At 44.2% G+C, this 20,102-nt stretch overlaps 1 protein-coding gene across 2 annotated transcripts; it reads right to left on the bottom strand.

Moving 5' to 3' along the window:
• Window positions 1–1,855: 1,855 nt before the first annotated feature.
• Window positions 1,856–19,377, bottom strand: tp53bp2b (tumor protein p53 binding protein, 2b). 2 transcript variants are annotated; one of them, XM_035181111.2, is made up of 18 exons: window positions 19,105–19,377; window positions 12,495–12,642; window positions 12,212–12,325; window positions 11,563–11,639; window positions 10,985–11,065; window positions 10,433–10,610; window positions 10,061–10,263; window positions 8,959–9,123; window positions 8,522–8,741; window positions 8,294–8,419; window positions 7,788–7,894; window positions 6,685–7,081; window positions 5,813–6,573; window positions 4,950–5,087; window positions 4,576–4,709; window positions 4,314–4,480; window positions 3,629–3,828; window positions 1,856–2,524 (listed from the first exon to the last, which is right to left on the bottom strand). In XM_035181111.2, exons 1-18 carry the CDS (start codon window positions 19,111–19,113, stop codon window positions 2,483–2,485), a joined length of 3,267 nt encoding a protein of 1,088 aa, XP_035037002.1. In that variant the 5' UTR covers window positions 19,114–19,377; the 3' UTR covers window positions 1,856–2,482. The 2 variants fall into 2 exon arrangements, with proteins under 2 accessions (XP_035037002.1, XP_035037008.1); XM_035181117.2 differs by having other exon boundaries at window positions 1,856–2,828.
• Window positions 19,378–20,102: the final 725 nt, after the last annotated feature.

The raw sequence follows: 20,102 nt of genomic DNA on the forward strand, positions 1-20,102 counted from the left end.
AGACCATCAGTGACTGTATATAAAGAGGATCAGTGACTGTATATAAAGATGATCAGTGACTGTATATAAAGATGATCAGTGACTGTATATAAAGACCATCAGTGACTGTATATAAAGATGATCAGTGACTGTATATAAAGACCATCAGTGACTGTATATAAAGATGATCAGTGACTGTATATAAAGACCATCAGTGACTGTATATAAAGACCATCAGTGACTGTATATAAAGATGATCAGTGACTGTATATAAAGATGATCAGTGACTGTATATAAAGACCATCAGTGACTGTATATAAAGATGATCAGTGACTGTATATAAAGAGGATCAGTGACTGTATATAAAGACATCAGTGACTGTATATAAAGATGATCAGTGACTGTATATAAAGATGATCAGTGACTGTATATAAAGATGATCAGTGACTGTATATAAAGAGATCAGTGACTGTATATAAAGACCATCAGTGACTGTATATAAAGATGATCAGTGACTGTATATAAAGACCCTAGAGACTGTATGTAAAGATGATCAGTGACTGTATATAAAGACCATCAGTGACTGTATATAAAGAGGATCAGTGACTGTATATAAAGATGATCAGTGACTGTATATAAAGATGATCAGTGACTGTATATAAAGACCATCAGTGACTGTATATAAAGATGATCAGTGACTGTATATAAAGACCATCACTGACTGTATATAAAGATGATCAGTGAGTGTATATAAAGACCATCAGTGACTGTATATAAAGACCATCAGTGACTGTATATAAAGACCATCAGTGACTGTATATAAAGACCATCAGTGACTGTATATAAAGATGATCAGTGACTGTATATAAAGAGATCAGTGACTGTATATAAAGACCATCAGTGACTGTATATAAAGATGATCAGTGACTGTATATAAAGAGGATCAGTGACTGTATATAAAGACCATCAGTGACTGTATATAAAGATGATCAGTGACTGTATATAAAGAGGATCAGTGACTGTATATAAAGAGGATCAGTGACTGTATATAAAGATGATCAGTGACTGTATATAAAGACCATCAGTGACTGTATATAAAGAGGATCAGTGACTGTATATAAAGATGATCAGTGACTGTAATAAAGACCATCAGTGACTGTATATAAAGATGATCAGTGACTGTATATAAAGAGGATCAGTGACTGTATATAAAGATGATCAGTGACTGTATATAAAGATCATCAGTGACTGTATATAAAGATCATCAGTGACTGTATATAAAGATGATCAGTGACTGTATATAAAGAGGATCAGTGACTGTATATAAAGAGGATCAGTGACTGTATATAAAGATGATCAGTGACTGTATTCGGCTGTATATAAAGATGATCAGTGACTGTATATAAAGATGATCACAAAATAGTGACTAAATGATCAGTGACTATATAAAGAGATTAGTGACTGTATAAAGATGATCAGTGACTGTATATAAAGACGTCAGTGACTGTATATAAAGATCATCAGTGACTGTATATAAAGATGATCAGTGACTGTATATAAAGAGGATCAGTGACTGTATATAAAGAGGATCAGTGACTGTATATAAAGATCATCAGTGACTGTATATAAAGATGATCAGTGACTGTATATAAAGAGGATCAGTGACTGTATATAAAGATGATCAGTGACTGTATATAAAGAAGATCAGTGACTGTATATAAAGATGATCAGTGACTGTATATAAAGAGGATCAGTGACTGTATATAAAGATGATCAGTGACTGTATATAAAGAGGATCAGTGACTGTATATAAAGATCATCAGTGACTGTATATAAAGACCATCAGCGATGTTAAAGAATTAAACAAGAAACTAAACAAAATCCAAACATTAGATTTTAATCTTAAACCAACTGAAGCAGAACAGAGACGAGTAAAATAAAGTAAGTTTCATTCAGTGTTTGTAGAATTTAAATCTCACATCATCATATTTAACGGTTCTGGTGCATTAGAAACATGTTTTTGGTAAATCAGCCCCGTAAATTAATGTTTTAATCATTTAACTATTTCATTACATTCTGGGTGAAACTAGTTGATCCTGTAAAAGAAGAAACAAGACATTAAACTTTTAAATTCAAAATAATAAATACAAAATGAAAAAATTAAAAGATAGAGACTTTGTAGTTTGAGTCTTTGGGACGTTTGCTCATATTGTTTCCTTTGATTTCAATGTTCAATAAAATAAAAATTCAATCTTGACAAAAGACACAATATTACAAAATGGACCCAAAAGAATTTCTCATTTCATTTGAGGCTCTCGGGACTTCAGAGGAAAAACCACTGAAACAAATGAATTGAGGAGAAGTAATACTGTGCAGATGTGAGCGCAGATTGAAAAACATCTGTCTCATTTGAACAAAAACTCCTGACACTGCGTCTCTGAACGAGTCCAGAGGATCATTCGCTCGCTGCTCGTCTCGCCTGAAGGATTTGTCACTGGGAGGTTTACGCCAGGCTCCTCTGCCGCGGTTTGATCCTCAGATACAGCTGGGAAATAAAAAGAGTTTGTCGTTAAGATAAAGTTAAATAGTGTAACTTCTTATATAAGACTGTTGAGTCACAGGATCCTCAGAGCTGCTTTCAAGCCTGATTAAAAGAGATGAGATTTAGCAACAACTGCCAGGGTTGACGGTTCAATTCCCTGTGGAGTTTAATGAAGAGAGCAGGACTTCAGAGTGTGTCGTCCTCCGATACGTGAAGGAGGAGAAGGTCTCAGGCGGTAGATTCTGCAGAGGATGATCCACATTCATCTCCTTTAAATTCTGCCGTGTAACCTTTGACTCAGTTCTGCCTGTAACACAAACGGTTAAAGAAAATGAAGCCAACACAGAAGTGTCTGAAAGCTGCATTCTCTCAGATGACCAGTAGAGGGCATGACACATAAGACATAATTCAGGCTGTTGTCCCTAAAGTCTCTAAAGCAGAGGAGGAGCCAGAGCTTCAGCATCAAGCTCCTCTCCTGTGGAATCATCTCAGCTTCAGTTGTGGAGGCAGACTCCCTCTGTACGTTGAAGATTCAAACCTTCCTTTAGGATAAAGCTTATAGTTCGAGCGGTCCAGGTTTGTCTTGGTCCTGATCTTGGTTCTGCTGCTGAAGGTCTAGAAGGTCGGGGGACACATGACACACGGAGCTTCTCCTTCCTCTTCTCCTTCCTCTTCTCCATCTCAATCACATTAATGTCTCATCAACACATGTTACTGAGGTGACTTCTTCACCAGAGTCCTGCTGCTTCATCGTGTATAGATCCAGGATCAAAGTTGCAGCCACGTCATGGAGCATGATGGTGGATCACAGACTGTGATCATGGACCATAGATCCTGATGGTGGATCCTGATCATGGACCAGCTGATGGCAGCTGATTGTGGGTCATGATTATAACTAGATTGCTTAGATATATAATACACAGTACAAACACTTTAAACATTGATAAATCTCTAGATTTATGTTGGACACTCTCTCTACTCATGAATCTTGTGAATATTTGTGATATTGTTGTTGTTGCTCTGTTACACACATTTGATTAACTGATTGATTTTTACAATTTTCAAGTATCTCCATCAGCGGTTTGAAGACAAACTGAGTCGCCTCACCCCCAGGAGGTTGCGGGGGATGTAGCCCTCGCCATCGCCACATCTTGCCCACCACCAGTCCGTTTCCACCTCGTCCTCCCGTCTCAGCACCGTCATGCAGTCGCCCTCGCTGAAGCCGAGCTCATCGTCACTCTGAGGCTCGTAGTCCCACAGGGCGTACACCACGCCGCGGTTCATCACGCCCATCTTCTCCTGAACGCCTGCCAAGACAAGGGAATTCGGTGTAACTGTGACAAACAGTGAGACACAATTAGACCCTTCAAAGCTCCTGAAGGACCCTTAAGGAGCTCTACCCCATTACCTCGATGGGACCCCTGGAACTCCAAACTTTCCCTATTATGGGACTAATAAATCTTATCTTATCTTAAATGATGGGGTTAGGGTTAACCAGTAGACCACTGACACATCCACTGAACCCTAAAAAGAAATCCTGGCAATCCCTGTCTACACTAAAGGATGATGAAACAATCTGTAATTAGATTGTTATTTGTACATTTTGGAATAGATTCAGTTTTGGGAACATTAAATTATCCAGACAAACTCCTCACGGACTCTGGAAGCTACTTGTCGTCTCAGTTGAGAACCTGTGATTCGCCTCAGTTGACCCGTGTGGGAACCAACATTCACACCCATCACAGACCTCAGTTTTTGTTTTCAGTGAACATGTAACGTGGTCGTTTCTCACCATATAGGAACTGGGAGCACTGCGCGTAGCCGTCCTCCATTTCCTCACATTTGTCGGCAGCTGTTTGCATGTCGCTGTAAGTGGTGGCAAACACGGCTGCCCCCGACTCCACCAGGAACTTACAGACCTGAACGTTGTTACAAGAGGCGGCGCAGTGAAGCGGAGTCCTGGAGGAACAAGGTTTAAGGACTCAACTGGTTACCACAGCTTCTGGACGCAGAACCCATTGGCAGAACTGCACAGTGATGTTGTTCAGACTCACCAGCCGTCGCTGTCGGCAGCGTTGACGTTGACGCCAAACTGAACCAGAAACTTGACGATCTCTGTGTGGCCGGCGCAGACGGCGTTGTGCAGCGCAGTGATGCCCTCGTCGTTTGCTGAGCTGGGGTCGTCCACCTGCAAACACAAAGACATCTAGTTTGTTGGCGTACATATGAACATCGCACAGCTTTAAAAAAACAATGCTGTTTATACATAAATCGATTTAAACACTTGACTGGTTCATATAAATAGTTTCCTCTAAATAAGAGTGATTATATGATGATTGATTGTCACTTATTCATTAAATATTAATAAAATTTGTTTGTGATCATTTAAGCGGAGCGAGTCCCTGATAGAGCCTCTGACGACACTCACGTCGAAGATGACCCTCTGGACGAGGTCGTATTCGCCCTCCAGGGAACAGTCCAGCAGCAGAGCCAGAGGGTTGAACTTGACCCGCATCGTGTGACTGATCCGCTCGGAGCCGACTTTACGGAGGATCGACCTCTTACCCTGAGAGAAAGAGAGGAAAGGGGAACTGACCCTTTAATAATAATAATAATAATAATACACTTTATTTGTATCGCACCTTTCTTACAAGAAAAGTAGCTTTACAAACAATATAGATACAAATAAAAACATGTTAAAATGTCATTCAAAATAATAAGTGCAGGAGTGTAAGTGTGAGATCTACTTAAAGTCTGAAGTAAAGAGAAATGTTTTAAAGTCGTTTACTGAACAAGCTTCTCTGATTCACAACTTGTAGTTGTAGCATCTCAGATATTCTTTGGTTTGTTGGAACCTCTGATTTGCTGCAGATGTTCTAGAGGGAACATAGTTCTCTAGAGAGGCAGCTGTGTAACTGGGTCCATTCAGAACCTTGTGTGTGAGGAGGAGAACCTTAAAGTCAAACCTGTGTGGAACAACCAGAGCAGCTGGAACTAATGTGATCTCTGCTCTTGGTTCTGAATGAGTCTCTATTGTTTTCTATTGGACGCTGTAAAAAGTGCATTAATCCAGTCCAATAGAAATGAAAACCTGAATCAGCTTCTGTCTGATTTATAAATGGTCGAATCTTTGCTAAGTTTCTAAGGTGTTTTTTCCAATTATTGCTCATCCATGTGTTTGTTGCTGAAAGACATTTAGATGGAGCCTAACCCTTCATTATCAAAATGAGACAACAATTAGTCTTGTTGATTATTGGAGTTGATCATATATTGTCGAACTGAAACGCTCACCGGCGGAACTGGGACCTGCCCCATGACCTCCGGCGGCTGCAGGTTGCTGGTGTTGTCTCCGTGCTCCGTCTCCCCACAGCTGGGGTATGGTGGGGGGGGGTACGGGGGGAACTCCTCTGGAAAGTGGATGTGGTGGACTGAGGACGGACACACCTCCTCTTCCTTGTCCTCCAGGGCGGGGCACTGGGAGCAGCAGGAGGCGGGGTCAGGGATGGGTGAGCGAGGGGGCAGGGGGGGTGGAGTCAGGGAGTCCTCAGGGCTCTCAGCGAGCAATTGGTTGAAGCTCAACCCAGTGTTGTCATCGACATCCACCCCGCCATCCCAGTTGTCGTGTACCCCAGGCTGAATATATGTCTCCGCTGGACTGACTGTCTCCATGGGAATGGTTTCCATGGCAGCCAGAGTGGTCTTCTGGTAGAGCAGCTTCTGGATGTTGGGTCCGGCCGGGCCCTCGGGCTCCGTGATCGAACTGCGTTTCTTCAGGGGCCGGGGTGCGTGGTGCAGCCGGCGTCGCAGGGCCTCAAGGTCCGCATCGCTGGGGTTCCTGTGAGGGTTGGACAGGAAGGGGAGGAGCTTGGTGGGGCTGAGTGGTCGAGGCGTGGCTCGTTCTGCCGTCTCTCCACTGACCCCTTCGCCGTTCCCCAGACAACTGTTGTCAGCCTCGCTCCCGTCAGACACACAGGCCCCAGAATTCAGGCCAGTGTTGTCTGAGGAGACAGACTGCTGCCCCCCGCTGGCAGGGAGGATTGGCTTCCCGTACACTGTAATGAGGCAGAGACACTGACGTCAGAAGAAAACCAACAACGAATGTGAAAAACAAAACATCTCTCACCTGTGATCTACAACAGATGAAAATAGAGTGAGTGCTGCACCTCGGGGCTGACTGCGGGGCAGTGTGCCCTGACCTCCTGGCTGGTAGCCCTTTCCCAGAGAGGCCTGCTTGGTGTACATGGAGTAGATGGATGACGCCGCCACAGTCTGAGGCTTCTGCAGCGCAGGGGTGGGGGCATCTGAGAGGTCCGGGGTGTAAGGTCGGACGGCAGCGGCCGGAGGGCTTTCCTGCTTGTTGGGCAGAGGGAGTGTATTGCAGTGGCTGGAGAGGACTCCTGGAGCCCTGAGGTGGCCGCCGACCGGCCGAGCCTTACCAGGGAAGGTCCCAGTGCTGTAGGGGGGCCTGGAGAAGGTTGGTGGGCCGGACGAAGAGAGCGGTATGGGCTTAACGGGAACAGGAGGTGGCACGGTCATCTTGGACAAACATTTACCTGAAGCCTAGAAGTGAAATACAGAGCAAAACATGGAAATAAAGAGCAGCTCATCTCATTTGACTAATGAAGCAGATCCAGGTCTGCTGGGAGGTTGGTGCAGACTTTAATTACTGAAAAGGCTTTTTTCACATCTGTGTATTCAGACCTCTGAAAAAGCAGAACAATCCTAGAGAGCTGTGGGGGGGGCATGAGAAACATCACAAGGTTTGACTTTCTAACACAGGACAATCTTCCCTCAACCTCTGATGTCCCCATACTCACCTCAGCTGCCCCCCAGCAGACCCCTGGACTCAACCCACAGCCTCTGGAGAAAAAACCCACCACCCAGCAGCAACCACTCCGACACAATCCAGTCCCCCCTCCACTGTCTCCCACAACAATCTACCACTCCCACTCTTCTGCATCGGCCCTGTGCCCAAGAAGGGGCATCTCATGCAAACCTTTGAGAGGATTGAACTGATGCACATTCTATATATTACACAGAATGGACATAACTCAACTCTGATCCCTGTATCTATATTTTACATTTAAAAAAACAACAACTGTGTGTATATATAGCATTATCTCTACTCTATATAATATTTATATTCATATTTCTAGTCTTACTATTTTTCCCCTTGCGCTGCTACTTTCTTGTGCTGCTGTGTCATTTGTGAATTTCCTCTATGGAGGATAAAAAAAGGCAAATCTTATCTTATCAGCTGTCGTACCTGAACGTCCCTGAGCAGGGTGTCAGTGCTGTGATTGGTCCGTGACGGGACAGGAGGCGGGATGTCAGCTCCACAAAGTCCTCTCTGACCTGTGAGGGTCTCACCACCTACAGGAAAGAAAATCTTCATCATAACACAGACGTCTTCTTCTCTGTCGGAGGGTTGCATTAAAAACATCAGACAACTGTCCGACAGAAAGACGCTTTAAAACGTCTCTGCTTGTTTCTGAAGTGAGAATTTAAACATTTAAACTATTGGAATTGATAACATCATTCTCGTTATCGTTTGCTTCCACCAACCAATCAGAATGCAGAACATACAGTCTCCTTTTATGACCTTGAACCTTCTGGATGTATAAGGTTGAATATAAAACACAAAATATGTTGTTTTTCTGACATTTCTATAAATGAATATAAACTTTGAAGTGTTTCATCACTTCTCAACAGAGACAGAAAACCTACAATTATAAAAACTTTTGTTTTGTTTTGGACGCTGCAGAAACTGACCTGAGTTGCAATAGCTGAGGCTGGACATACGAGGCAGTGTGGAGGCGTGGCTGTAACCTCCGCTAGATTTAGGAAGTGCTCTGGCCTTCCAGTCGGAGAGTTCGGTTATTTTAGAGGAGCTCAAACCTGCAAAAAGCAGAAGAAGATTAAAACCAGAACACAGGAAGTGCCAGCTGAGGAGCTGTGGGTGAAAAAAACCGTATCTTAAACTAACTTATCAAACTGAACCTGCGGCCGGTTTGACGGGTCTGGGAGGCGGCTTCAGGGACGAGTCGGGTATGGGCAGGGTTGCTGTGCCGTCCGGGTACGCTGGCTTCACCGGAGGCTCCTGGCGCGCCGGCACCGGAGGCCCCTGAGAGCCTGTTGTGGAGGACGACTGAATGTATGGCCCCACTGCCGCCACTCTGGAGCCCACGCCATGCTGAGGGGCGGGGCCTTCTGACGCCACCTGCGGGGGAACCAACATATTTGAGTGCTGCAGGGTTTTGGGCTGGACTTGAGTATGATGTAAAACCAGGAGATCAATGAACTAGTGCTGGAACCAGAACTACAGGAACAACATGGTGGAGGGTAGAACGCTCACGTACATTTTTATAAAATATCAAATAAAATTGCTGTAGAAAAGTGATATTTTACAGATAGATTATCCTTAAATATCTTCTTACTGGCAGGTTCTCCTTCTGCTGCAGGGCGGCCTTCTTCTTCCACAGCCGCTGCCGGAGCTCGGCCAGCCGGCGGTCCATGGCCGCCACCTCCAGGTTCCTCTTGTTCAGGCCGTCTCTCTGCTGCTGCAGACGTGAGCTTTGCTCCTGGTTCAGCTTGTTCCTCAGCTGAGGAGGACGAAGACGTCGGATCAGTGGAGGTGACGAACACAGGGAAAGGAAGAAGCAGCAAACACTAAGACACTTTCATTTGCCAGTTAGCCTAGCCTGCCTGCTAGGCTAAGGTTAGCCACACTCACTAGTCGTTTTATAGTTAGCAAAATGATGATGTGTTTGACATGTTCACCAGAAGAGTCCGTGTGAACTTCTTACAATGAAAGAAAAAATCACGGAGGGTATGAAGTTGAATTTTCCATTGGATGGTAAATGAATATATTGTTATTTTAGTCATATTGAATTTTAAATCTACCAATAACCTGCATGTGAAGTGTTTAGGGAACATATATAAATTACAACGACATAGCCACTTCTAGAGTCTGTGCAGCAGTGATCTCGACCAATCAGGAGCCAGTCTCAGCTGTCAATCATGACGTCTCAGCCTGTTTGTAGATCATCAAACTGATTCAAACCAAACTGATCAGAAACACTTGAACAAACATCAGTGAGAGAAGAACGACCTGAACTGACAGAAACATCTTTACAAACTTTTATTTAACGTCTACTTAGATTTTTTAGTTTGGTTCATGTCTCCTCTGATGGAGACACTTTGGCTTCACTTTAGAGACGTCGTCCATCTTTATTTAAAGTCTGTGGGTTTATATAGTCTCGGAATTATTTCCACCTGGTGGACTAGAGTGGAACAGCAAGTCTTCCTTGACAGTTCAGCTTAAGGAGCCGTTATATCGTCTGAGGGTTAGCAGACCGGTATGTGAGGCGTTTCAGGGCATCTGTAAATTGTAGCTACAGAAATAAATACAAATAATAATAAATAATTGCGGTTACACAACCCCCCTGAGTCTCTGCAAATCAGTCACACAGCGTCACACAGGTAAACTCTCAACCAATGAGAAACACGTGTCAGCAGCGGTGGTTGTTGAGCTCTGACCTGCAGCTCTTTACAGAGGAGCTCCAGCTCCACGGTGGAGGAGGGCGTGTTGTGGTGGTGAGGAGGAGGCGGAGGTGGTGGCTCCATCCGTGGGCTCCTCAGCACCTCCAGCTGGTCGCTGAGCTCCTCCAGCCTCGCCACGGCAACCAGCAGCTCCCTTTGCTTCTGCTGGAACAGACCGGTCATCTGCTCGATCTCCTCCACTGAATCACAAACACAAAAACATATAGAACAACAAGCAGGAGCTTTTATTAAAATAAATCATGACCCTAAATTAATAACTGTTAAGCAGCCATTTTAAATCAGTTTAAAAAACGATCTGATCAGAATGAGATGAATCGAGGAAACACATCTGACGACACAGACACTGACCGAGCTTTGTGTTGCTGAGGCGTTTCTGCTCCACTTGGCCCCTGAGGGCCCGGACCCTCCGCAGTTTGGCCTCCTGGTTGTGTGCGTTCTCTCGGAGCTGCTGCAGTCGCTCCTGTTCAGACGCCTCCTGCTGCTGCTGCCGCTGATCCTGCAGCTTCAGGAAGCGCAGCCGCTGCTCCTGCAACAGACAACAGGGGTCAGGAGGAGGAGAAAGGAGGCGCTGAGGTAAAACACACGTTCACACGTCCGCTGCTCAGGACTGAAGGACATTTGTTGATAAAATGATTTTAAACCAAACAAGCAGGTAAATGTGTTTTTGTTTTAATGCCGGTAAAAGTAAGAGTCATTGTTTCAGTGTGTTCATGTGCTATGAAGTCGTCACGTGTTAATAAATCATAAGAACATAAAAACTTGTGGTTTTGGACGTTCACATCATAATGATTAGAGCTGATTGTTGATTGGTTGAGAAATGAGAACATTTGGAGATATCCTGTTTATTCCGGCACGTGACAGCAGCATTAGCAGAAGTGTGTGTTCCTGTGTGTGTCGTACTTTGGAGGCCAGCAGCTGCTGCTGTCGAGTCGCCAGATCCTGAAGTTCACTGAAGGTCACGTCCAGACGAGGAGCTGAGACCTGTAGAACACAAGAACAGAATTGTTCACATCTGTGTTCTTATTTGATAAATTCCATGTGTTGGTAATTTGAAAGCACGTTTTTCCTAATTAGCATCGTAAACGCACTTTCAATGCCCATAAAGGTCATGAGACTGCAGCACACAGAAATCCCAGAAACTGAAAAGAACATTTCAGAAGGAACGATTGAACGGGAATCTAAAGACGCAGCACTGGACTGAAACTCTAAAAAGTTATATTTCTTAAATATAGAAAGATATGAATGTAATTAACCCAATATATATAGTTATAGACAGGACAAATTGTATGCATTGTGAGAATATGTGCAGTATATAACTGATCTGTGAGTTCTCTTCAGTGTAGATTCTGTTCTCACATAAGAACAAATCCCCGACAAGAAAACATTGGTGAAAGTCAGAATCTTCATAGAAAAGTGTGTAAGTGGGTTTTAGGAAGAAACGGTTGTTAAATGAGGCTCGAAGTTCTTCTGAGTCTCACCCCGTTCTCCAGACATCTCTCTGCAGCAGCTTTCAGCTGGTTCCTCTTCAGCTTCTGATCTGACGTTCTGGATCCATCTGGACACAAACACACAGAACGATCAGTTTGTTTGTGTGCAAATGGGTTCGGGTAACACCCTGTTGTTATTCCAACTAACACTCGTCTTTTCCTCTACCACCTCCTGCAGGATGACATTTCTCTGATCAACTCAACCTCAAGTCCAAGAGAACGATTGAAGGAAAACTTTCCTGACATGACAATGAGAATGAGACAGAAAAAAATAAAGCTTCTAAACACAGCTGGAGAAAATATGAGATGTTTTAATGAACTGTGTAAAACATGTTGTGTAGTTGGTGTTTGTGAAGCAGCAGCAGGTTGTCGGGTCCGACTCGTTCACAACAGGAACATGAGGGGCGGAGCCTGTAGAGCAGCAGGGGCGGAGCCTGTAGAGCAGCAGGAGGCCGGACATGACGTATAAACTCTGCTGTGGAAAGATCAGTGTTGTTGTTTACAGCTCATCCACACCGGCGTCGGCCCTCATCACCAGAAGATCTGGAACCTCCTCGTGTTTCTTTTAATATATATTATGAATATATATTTGGTTGGGAGGGTTTGTGTTGAGGACATGATCACAGCTGGTGTTTCTCACCAGACTCTGGTCCCGGAGCTCTCTGATGGTGGAGGAGATAACGGACCTCCCCCCTCTGCTGCCCCCACGGCTGCAACACCGCCATCATCTGCTCCGATTCTCCAACGACACGCTCTGATTGGTTACAAACAAACAAGATGACTGATTAATGACTAAATTATGATGTAATCATGGCCAAAAATATGTGGACACATGGGTCTGTGTTTCCAGAGTTAGAACCTTAATCACAAGACTTTAAGTATTTTACTGTAAAATAATAACAATAATCAAAAAGTCTGTGGACCTGAGCCTCTCCACATCTCAGCCAGGTAGCAGTCGGCCTCGCCGGGCTCCTTGCAGAGCTCCAACACGTCTCTGCACAGCGTCTCCGGCGTGATGGGAACCTCAGTGAAGTGCTGGTCATTGTTGCTGAGGAACACGGTAAGAAATATCTACAAACACATATATGGACAGGGTCATATCATGTGTCGTAGGTTTACGATAATAATCAGATTCATTCAGAAACTGAATTTGAGAGAACGTTGATATTTCAGGAACGACTGCTGCGGTTGTCAAAAATAAACAATAGAATTCCCAAAGTTACAGTCACATACATTTCCCCTCCAGATTCATTACAGGTCACTGTGACTTTGACCTTTGACCCCTGAAATCTAATCAGTTCATCCGTGAGTCAGACTGAACGTTTGTACCAAATTTTAAAGAGCGAGACGGACAACCTGAGAACCTCATGTCTCTGCCCTCTTCTATGTCTAAAACAACAGGCAGCCTGTGTTGCAGGAGGTTCAAACTCAGTCTGGTGCTTTAACAGACTGGTTGACGGGTAGACCTCAGCATGTGAAGCACACAACGCACAGCTTAAAACAAAACCTGCTCAACGTCCTGAGCTATTTAAGACCAGAACAGATATTTGTGGACATAACTCCCATGATGCATTGTGCCATCTGTTTCTCCAGCAGGATATCTGCTCCCAGGCCCGGAGCCAGATTTCCACCCACAGCCCCGAAACTAAAGGGAGGCAGCTTTCAGCGTCTTCCAGCCTGAATATTTATCCTGTGAAGGTGAGAGTCCGTGATGATTTGCTCAAAGGCTCGTCAGACGCAGCCAAGCGGCTTCTACAGTTCACTGAGGATCTGAACCCGCACAGGTGGCTGATGGGAGATTTATCTGTCTTCACAAAGATGAATCTGGAGGTCGGCCTGTGTCCTACATACAACTCTGGAGGAAAAGTAGAGCGACGCCGTGTCCACGTCCCGACCAGGGAACCACGCAGCCAATCACAGCTTGAGGAAGAGAGGCTGTCTGTCCCACACACCCTGACTCTGAGGACACACACTGACTCTGAGGACACACACTGTCTCTGAGGACACACACACTGTCTCTGAGGACACACACACTGACTCTGAGGACACACACTGACTCTGAGGACACACACTGACTCTGAGGACACACACACTGACTCTGAGGACACACACTGACTCTGAGGACACACACTGACTCTGAGTACACACACACTGTCTCTGAGGACACACACACTGACTCTGAGGACACACACACACTGTCTCTGAGGACACACACACTGACTCTGAGGACACACACTGTCTCTGAGGACACACACACTGACTCTGAGGACACACACTGACTCTGAGGACACACACACTGTCTCTGAGTACACACACACTGTCTCTGAGGACACACACTGACTCTGAGGACACACACTGTCTCTGAGGACACGCACTGTCTCTGAGGACACGCACTGTCTCTGAGGCACACACACTGACTCTGAGGACACACACTGACTCTGAGACACACACACTGTCTCTGAGGACACACACACTGACTCTGAGGACACACACACACTGTCTCTGAGGACACACACACTGTCTCTGAGGACACACACTGACTCTGAGGACACACACTGACTCTGAGGACACACACACTGTCTCTGAGGACACACACACTCTCTGAGGACACACACACTGTCTCTGAGGACACACACACTGTCTCTGAGGACACACACTGACTCTGAGGACACACTGACTCTGAGGACACACACTGTCTCTGAGGACACACACACTGTCTCTGAGGACACACACTGACTCTGAGTACACACACACTGTCTCTGAGGACACACACACTGTCTCTGAGGACACACACTGACTCTGAGGACACACACACTCTCTGAGGACACACACTGTCTCTGAGGACACACACTGACTCTGAGGACACACACACTGACTCTGAGTACACACACACTGTCTCTGAGGACAAACACACATGTCTCTGAGGACACACACACTGTCTCTGAGGACACACACAGTCTCCGAGTACACACACACTGTCTGAGGACAAACCCACTGTCTCTGAGGACACACACTGACTCTGAGGACACACACACTGTCTCTGAGGACACACACACTATCTCTGAGGACACACACTGTCTCTGAGAAACACTGCTCTGAGGACACACACTGTCTCTGAGAACACACACTATCTCTGAGGACACACACTGTCTCTGAGGACACACACTGTCTCTGAGGACACACACTGACTCTGAGGACACACACTGTCTCTGAGGAAACACACTGTCTCTGAGGACACACACTGACTCTGAGGACACACACACTGACTCTGAGGACACACACACTGTCTCTGAGGACACACACACTATCTCTGAGGACACACACTGTCTCTGAGGACACACACTGATTCTGAGGACACACACACTGTCTCTGAGGACACACACTGACTCTGAGGACACACACACTATCTCTGAGGACACACACTGTCTCTGAGGACACACACTGTCTCTGAGGACACACACTGACTCTGAGGACACACCTCTGACATCATGATCTGGTGTTCTGGTGACAGGATGAGTCTGGAGAGATTGAGATGTTCTGGGTGAGTTAGAGACTGAACCAACCAGACGTTGATTTAAATGTCCCTGATCCGTCCCTTTAAGGAGAGTGTGCACCACACAACAGTGTCGAGTCAACACTCGTCATCACACTCAGTAAATGTTCCTGGTTTCAGAAACACCGTGTGTTGATGTTGTTGTCTGTGGTTGTATCCTGGACAGCAGGCAGGGCTTGTGTGTGTGTGTGTGTGTGTGTGTGTGTGTGTGTGTGTGTGTGTGTGTGTGTGTGTGTGTGTGTGTGTGTGTGTGTGTGTGCGTGCGTGCGTGCGTGCGTGCGTGCGTGTGTGAGTATCTCATTAATCCAACATGGGTGTGTCACGTGACGCTGTCGACCATATGGCTGCAGTCGCCGACCACACATTAGGGCTGTGACCTGCAGTGCACCAGCTGTCACCACGTTTCCCCCGAGCTCAACGTTCATCACAGACAACATTTAGTCTCAGTTTTAGATCTAACTTTTCTCTTCAGATTTTGATTCTTATGACACCTTCCTCTTGTGCTTCTGTGTCGTTTATCTTTATCTGACCAGGCAGGTTGTGATCTCACCCCCGTCCATCAGAATGTCTTGTCACTGATTCTCAGACTGAACGAGGAATGAGCTCCACTGTCAACATGTCTGATCAAATCTTTAAGCACCAGTCAGTTCAGTACAGATGACTCATATATTATATTTCATATCAGATCTCATATACATATACACATACTCGTGAAGTGAGGCTGAAGTTGTGAAATGATTAAATTAGGTTCAGTCGTCATGACAACATGAAGAAAATAGTCTTTCAGGATTTGAATGAACTGAATCAGTGTAAAGTTGTGAATTAAAAGCTGTGTGTGTGTGTGTGTGTGCGTGCGTGCGTGCGTGCGTGTGTGTGTGCGTGTCGTGTTTGGAGGGGGGGTTAGTAAACTGCTCTGCTAATTCTACAGACAGATTAAAATCTGAAGCTACAGGACGATAAAGAGGCCTGAGAGACAGACAGATAAAGAGAGAGAGAGACAGACAGAGAGACAGACAGAGAGACAGAGAGACAAAGAGAGTGAGAGAGACAGAGAGAGACACAAAGAAAAAGACAGAGAGAGAGACAGAGAGAGAGACAGACAGAGAGAGAGAGATAAAGAGAGATAGAGACAGAGAGAGACAGACAGAGAGACAGAGAGACAGAGAGACAAAGAGAGTGAGAGAGACAGAGAGAGACACAAAGACAAAGACAGAGAGAGACAGACAGAGAGAGAGAGATAAAGAGAGATAGAGACAGAGAGAGAGACAGACAGAGAGAGAGAGACAGAGAGAGAGACAGAGAGACAGAGAGACACAAGACAAAGACAGAGAGAGACAGACAGAGAGAGAAATAAAAGATAGAGACAGAGAGAAGACAGAGAGAAAGAGAGACAGAAGAGAGAGAGAGACAGAGAGAGACAGACAGAGAGACAGAGAGAGAGAGACACAAAGACGTCACGTCTGTGATGTCACAGTGACGGTCGATCACAACTGGAACCTGAGCAGTTTATCCCATAATAATCAGCTGATATGAACCTTTCTGTATCTGATATGCAAACTTTTATTTCACAGAATAAAATGTATGTTTATATTTTACATTATTAACCTCTTTTATATTTGTGTTTTGTTTTTATTTTATGTATATTCACACAAAATGTATAGTTAAACTGTAAAATATCAAACCTATAAAGATGAACAAAACATTGACATTAATTTTTTACATAAATCAGTGGATTTATCTGTAACATGATTTAACGTGAAGTTTACGACTTCTCTCATTTCACTTCCTGCTCGGTGAAAACTGAAAGAACAGCTCGACCTTCAACAGTGTGTTGCTGGTCACTATGGCAACGGTTACTAGGCAGCAGGAGGAGCTCCGCCTGGAAGATGACACACAGACACACAGACACACACACAGACACACAGACACACACAGAGACACACACAGAGACAGAGAACACAGACACACAGAGAGACACACAGAGACACACAGAGAGACAGAGAGACACAGACACACACAGAGACACACAACACACAGAGAGACAGAGAGACACAGACACACACAGAGACACACAGACACACACAGAGAGACAGAGAGACACAGACACACACACACAGAGACACACACACACACACACACACACACACAGACACACAGAGACACACAAACACGCACACACAGACACGCACACACACACACAGAGACAGAGAGACACAGACACACAGAGAGACAGAGAGACACACACACACACACACAGAGACACACACACACACACACACACACACACAGACACACAGAGACACACAAACACACACACACAGACACGCACACACACACACAGAGACAGAGAGACACAGACACACACACACACAGAGACACAGAGACACACAAACACGCACACACAGACACGCACACACACACACAGAGACAGAGAGACACAGACACACACACACAGAGACACAGAGACACACAAACACGCACACACAGACACGCACACACACACACAGAGACAGAGAGACACAGACACACACACAGAGACACACACACACACACAAACCTGAACAAAGGTAAGTTCACTTCTTCCTCTTCCTCATCATTATGTTCTAGTCTCTTATTATATGACACACATGGTAAAACTCACAACACACTTTCAGCATCAGCTCTCATGAGTCACTTGTTATTCATTTTATCACCAATGATTATTTTCTAATTGTTGTATTTCATGTCCTCGTCCTGAGGACGATTAATAACCAACAACCTTAATTGATCCATATTTTAATCTTAAAGGATCGACACTATTCATTTATCTGTCAGTTATTAATAACTGTATATAAAAATAAACCCTCAGAAAACATCTTGTCTTGATTTCACAAGTCAAATAATTAAAGATATTTAGTTAATTACCAGAAGAAAGATGGACAGTTTTGGAAGTTATGCTCCAAAGTAGTGGAACAGACTGCAGCTAGATAGCAGAGAAGCTAGTTCTTGAAAAGAAAACTTAAAACGTTTCTCTTTGCTTCAGCCTTTAATCTTACACTTCATTGTATTTATTTTTCATTTATTTTCTTTTAAATGTCATTGTAACATGTTCTTATGTTCCTTAAAATCTCTTCTCTTCTTATTTTGAATGACATTTTAACATGGTTTTAGTTTTATCTATATTGTATGTAAAGCACTTTGAGCTGTTTCTTGTATTAAAGGTGCTCTACAAATAAAGTTTGTTTTATTATTATTATCCTTATTATTAAGAAAACATTATATACAGTCACTGATGGTCTTTATATACAGTCACTGATCATCTTTATATACAGTCACTGATGGTCTTTATATACAGTCACTGATCATCTTTATATACAGTCACTGATCATCTTTATATACAGTCACTGATGGTCTTTATATACAGTCACTGATGGTCTTTATATACAGTCACTGATCATCTTTATATACAGTCAGTGATGGTCTTTATATACAGTCAGTGATGGTCTTTATATACAGTCACTGATCATCTTTATATACAGTCACTGATGGTCTTTATATACAGTCACTGATGGTCTTTATATACAGTCACTGATCATCTTTATATACAGTCATGATCATCTTTATATACAGTCACTGATCCTCTTTATATACAGTCACTGATCATCTTTATATACAGTCACTGATCCTCTTTATATACAGTCACTGATCCTCTTTATATACAGTCACTGATCATCTTTATATACAGTCACTGATGGTCTTTATATACAGTCACTGTGGAAACTAACTCTTCCCATTGGCTGACATCCCGACCACGTGACCTCAGTTGAACAGCTCATCATTGAGGTTATATGAAAACAATCACAGCTCCACTTAATTTAACATCGTGTAAAATCCCTGAGATGAAATCAGGGGTTAAGGTTTTTTATCCACTTGTATTTGACCTTCATGTGTTTCAGGGTTTTTTGTGTGATGAGAACAACACGATCAGTTCAGTCACTCACCGGCATCATGTTGTCAGCTGAGTCACATCCAACCTTCCTCCTCCTGCTCCTCTTCCTCCTCAGATGTACCTGCTCCTCCTCTTCTCCTCCTCTCCTCCTCCTCCTCCTGCTGGACCTGTTGCTGTTCTATCTCTCCATCTTCCTGAGGAGAAAGAAGCAGTAAAAACGAAGGTTGGTTGGTTCGTTTGTTGTTGTGGTGTGAGCCGGAGACACGGAGCGGCGGGCGGAGCTCTGATGAGTGTGACGACCCGTGTTCACCTCACGAGCTGTAAATCAGCCCAGTGACGTCACCCGGCGACTTCCGGTGTGATGTTTCACAATAAAAGCATCTTTTGTTTCCATGGGAACTGGTGATTATGGAACTCAAGTAATAACTCACTCGTTTAAAATGTGCTAAAAATGTAATTCATGTTAAATTGAGGGTGTGGTTGCTCCGAGTGACAGATAGGTGGCATCACAGTTACCCGCCTATTCAGTGGCTAGCTCTCCACTAGCTGTAACCTCAGCTTAATACCCCTACAATACATTAGGTATAACCCCCATGAATGGATATTGTATATGTAATAATAATAATATAAAGAATACATATTTCTACATCCTTTCCCCCCCAGATTCATATAAGGTCACTGTGACCTTTGACCACTGAAATCTAATCTGTTAATCAGTGAGTCCAGTACTGGATGTAATGAAATTCTCTACGCGCAGTCAGACACATTCAGACGGACGTGAGGAAACTTTGACCTTGACCTCCAGGCACCAAAACCTAATCAGTTCATCTTTAAGTCCAAGTGAACATTTGTACCAAATATGAAAGGATTCAGTGAAGGTGTTCTAGAGATATCATATTCACAAGGATAAATCAATCAATTTTTATTTGTACACGGTCACGGTGACCTTTGGCCACCAAAGGTCAATCAGGGCCTTCATGAGTCCAAATCAATATTTGCACCAAATGTGAAGACATTCTCTCAAGGCGTTGAGATATTGCGTTGACGAGA

This window comes from Hippoglossus stenolepis, chromosome 2 (genome assembly GCF_022539355.2).
Source record: "Hippoglossus stenolepis isolate QCI-W04-F060 chromosome 2, HSTE1.2, whole genome shotgun sequence".
Taxonomy (NCBI): domain Eukaryota; kingdom Metazoa; phylum Chordata; class Actinopteri; order Pleuronectiformes; family Pleuronectidae; genus Hippoglossus; species Hippoglossus stenolepis.

Excerpts from the sequence above, each read along its gene's own strand:
- tp53bp2b (XM_035181111.2), bottom strand. Across the intron at positions 9,124-10,060 it reads TCCTCTGTAAAGAGCTGCAG|CTGAGGAACAAGCTGAACCA; the intron begins GTCAGAGCTCAA and ends CGTCCTCCTCAG. Across the intron at positions 7,082-7,787 it reads CCCTGCTCAGGGACGTTCAG|GCTTCAGGTAAATGTTTGTC; the intron begins GTACGACAGCTG and ends TTTCACTTCTAG.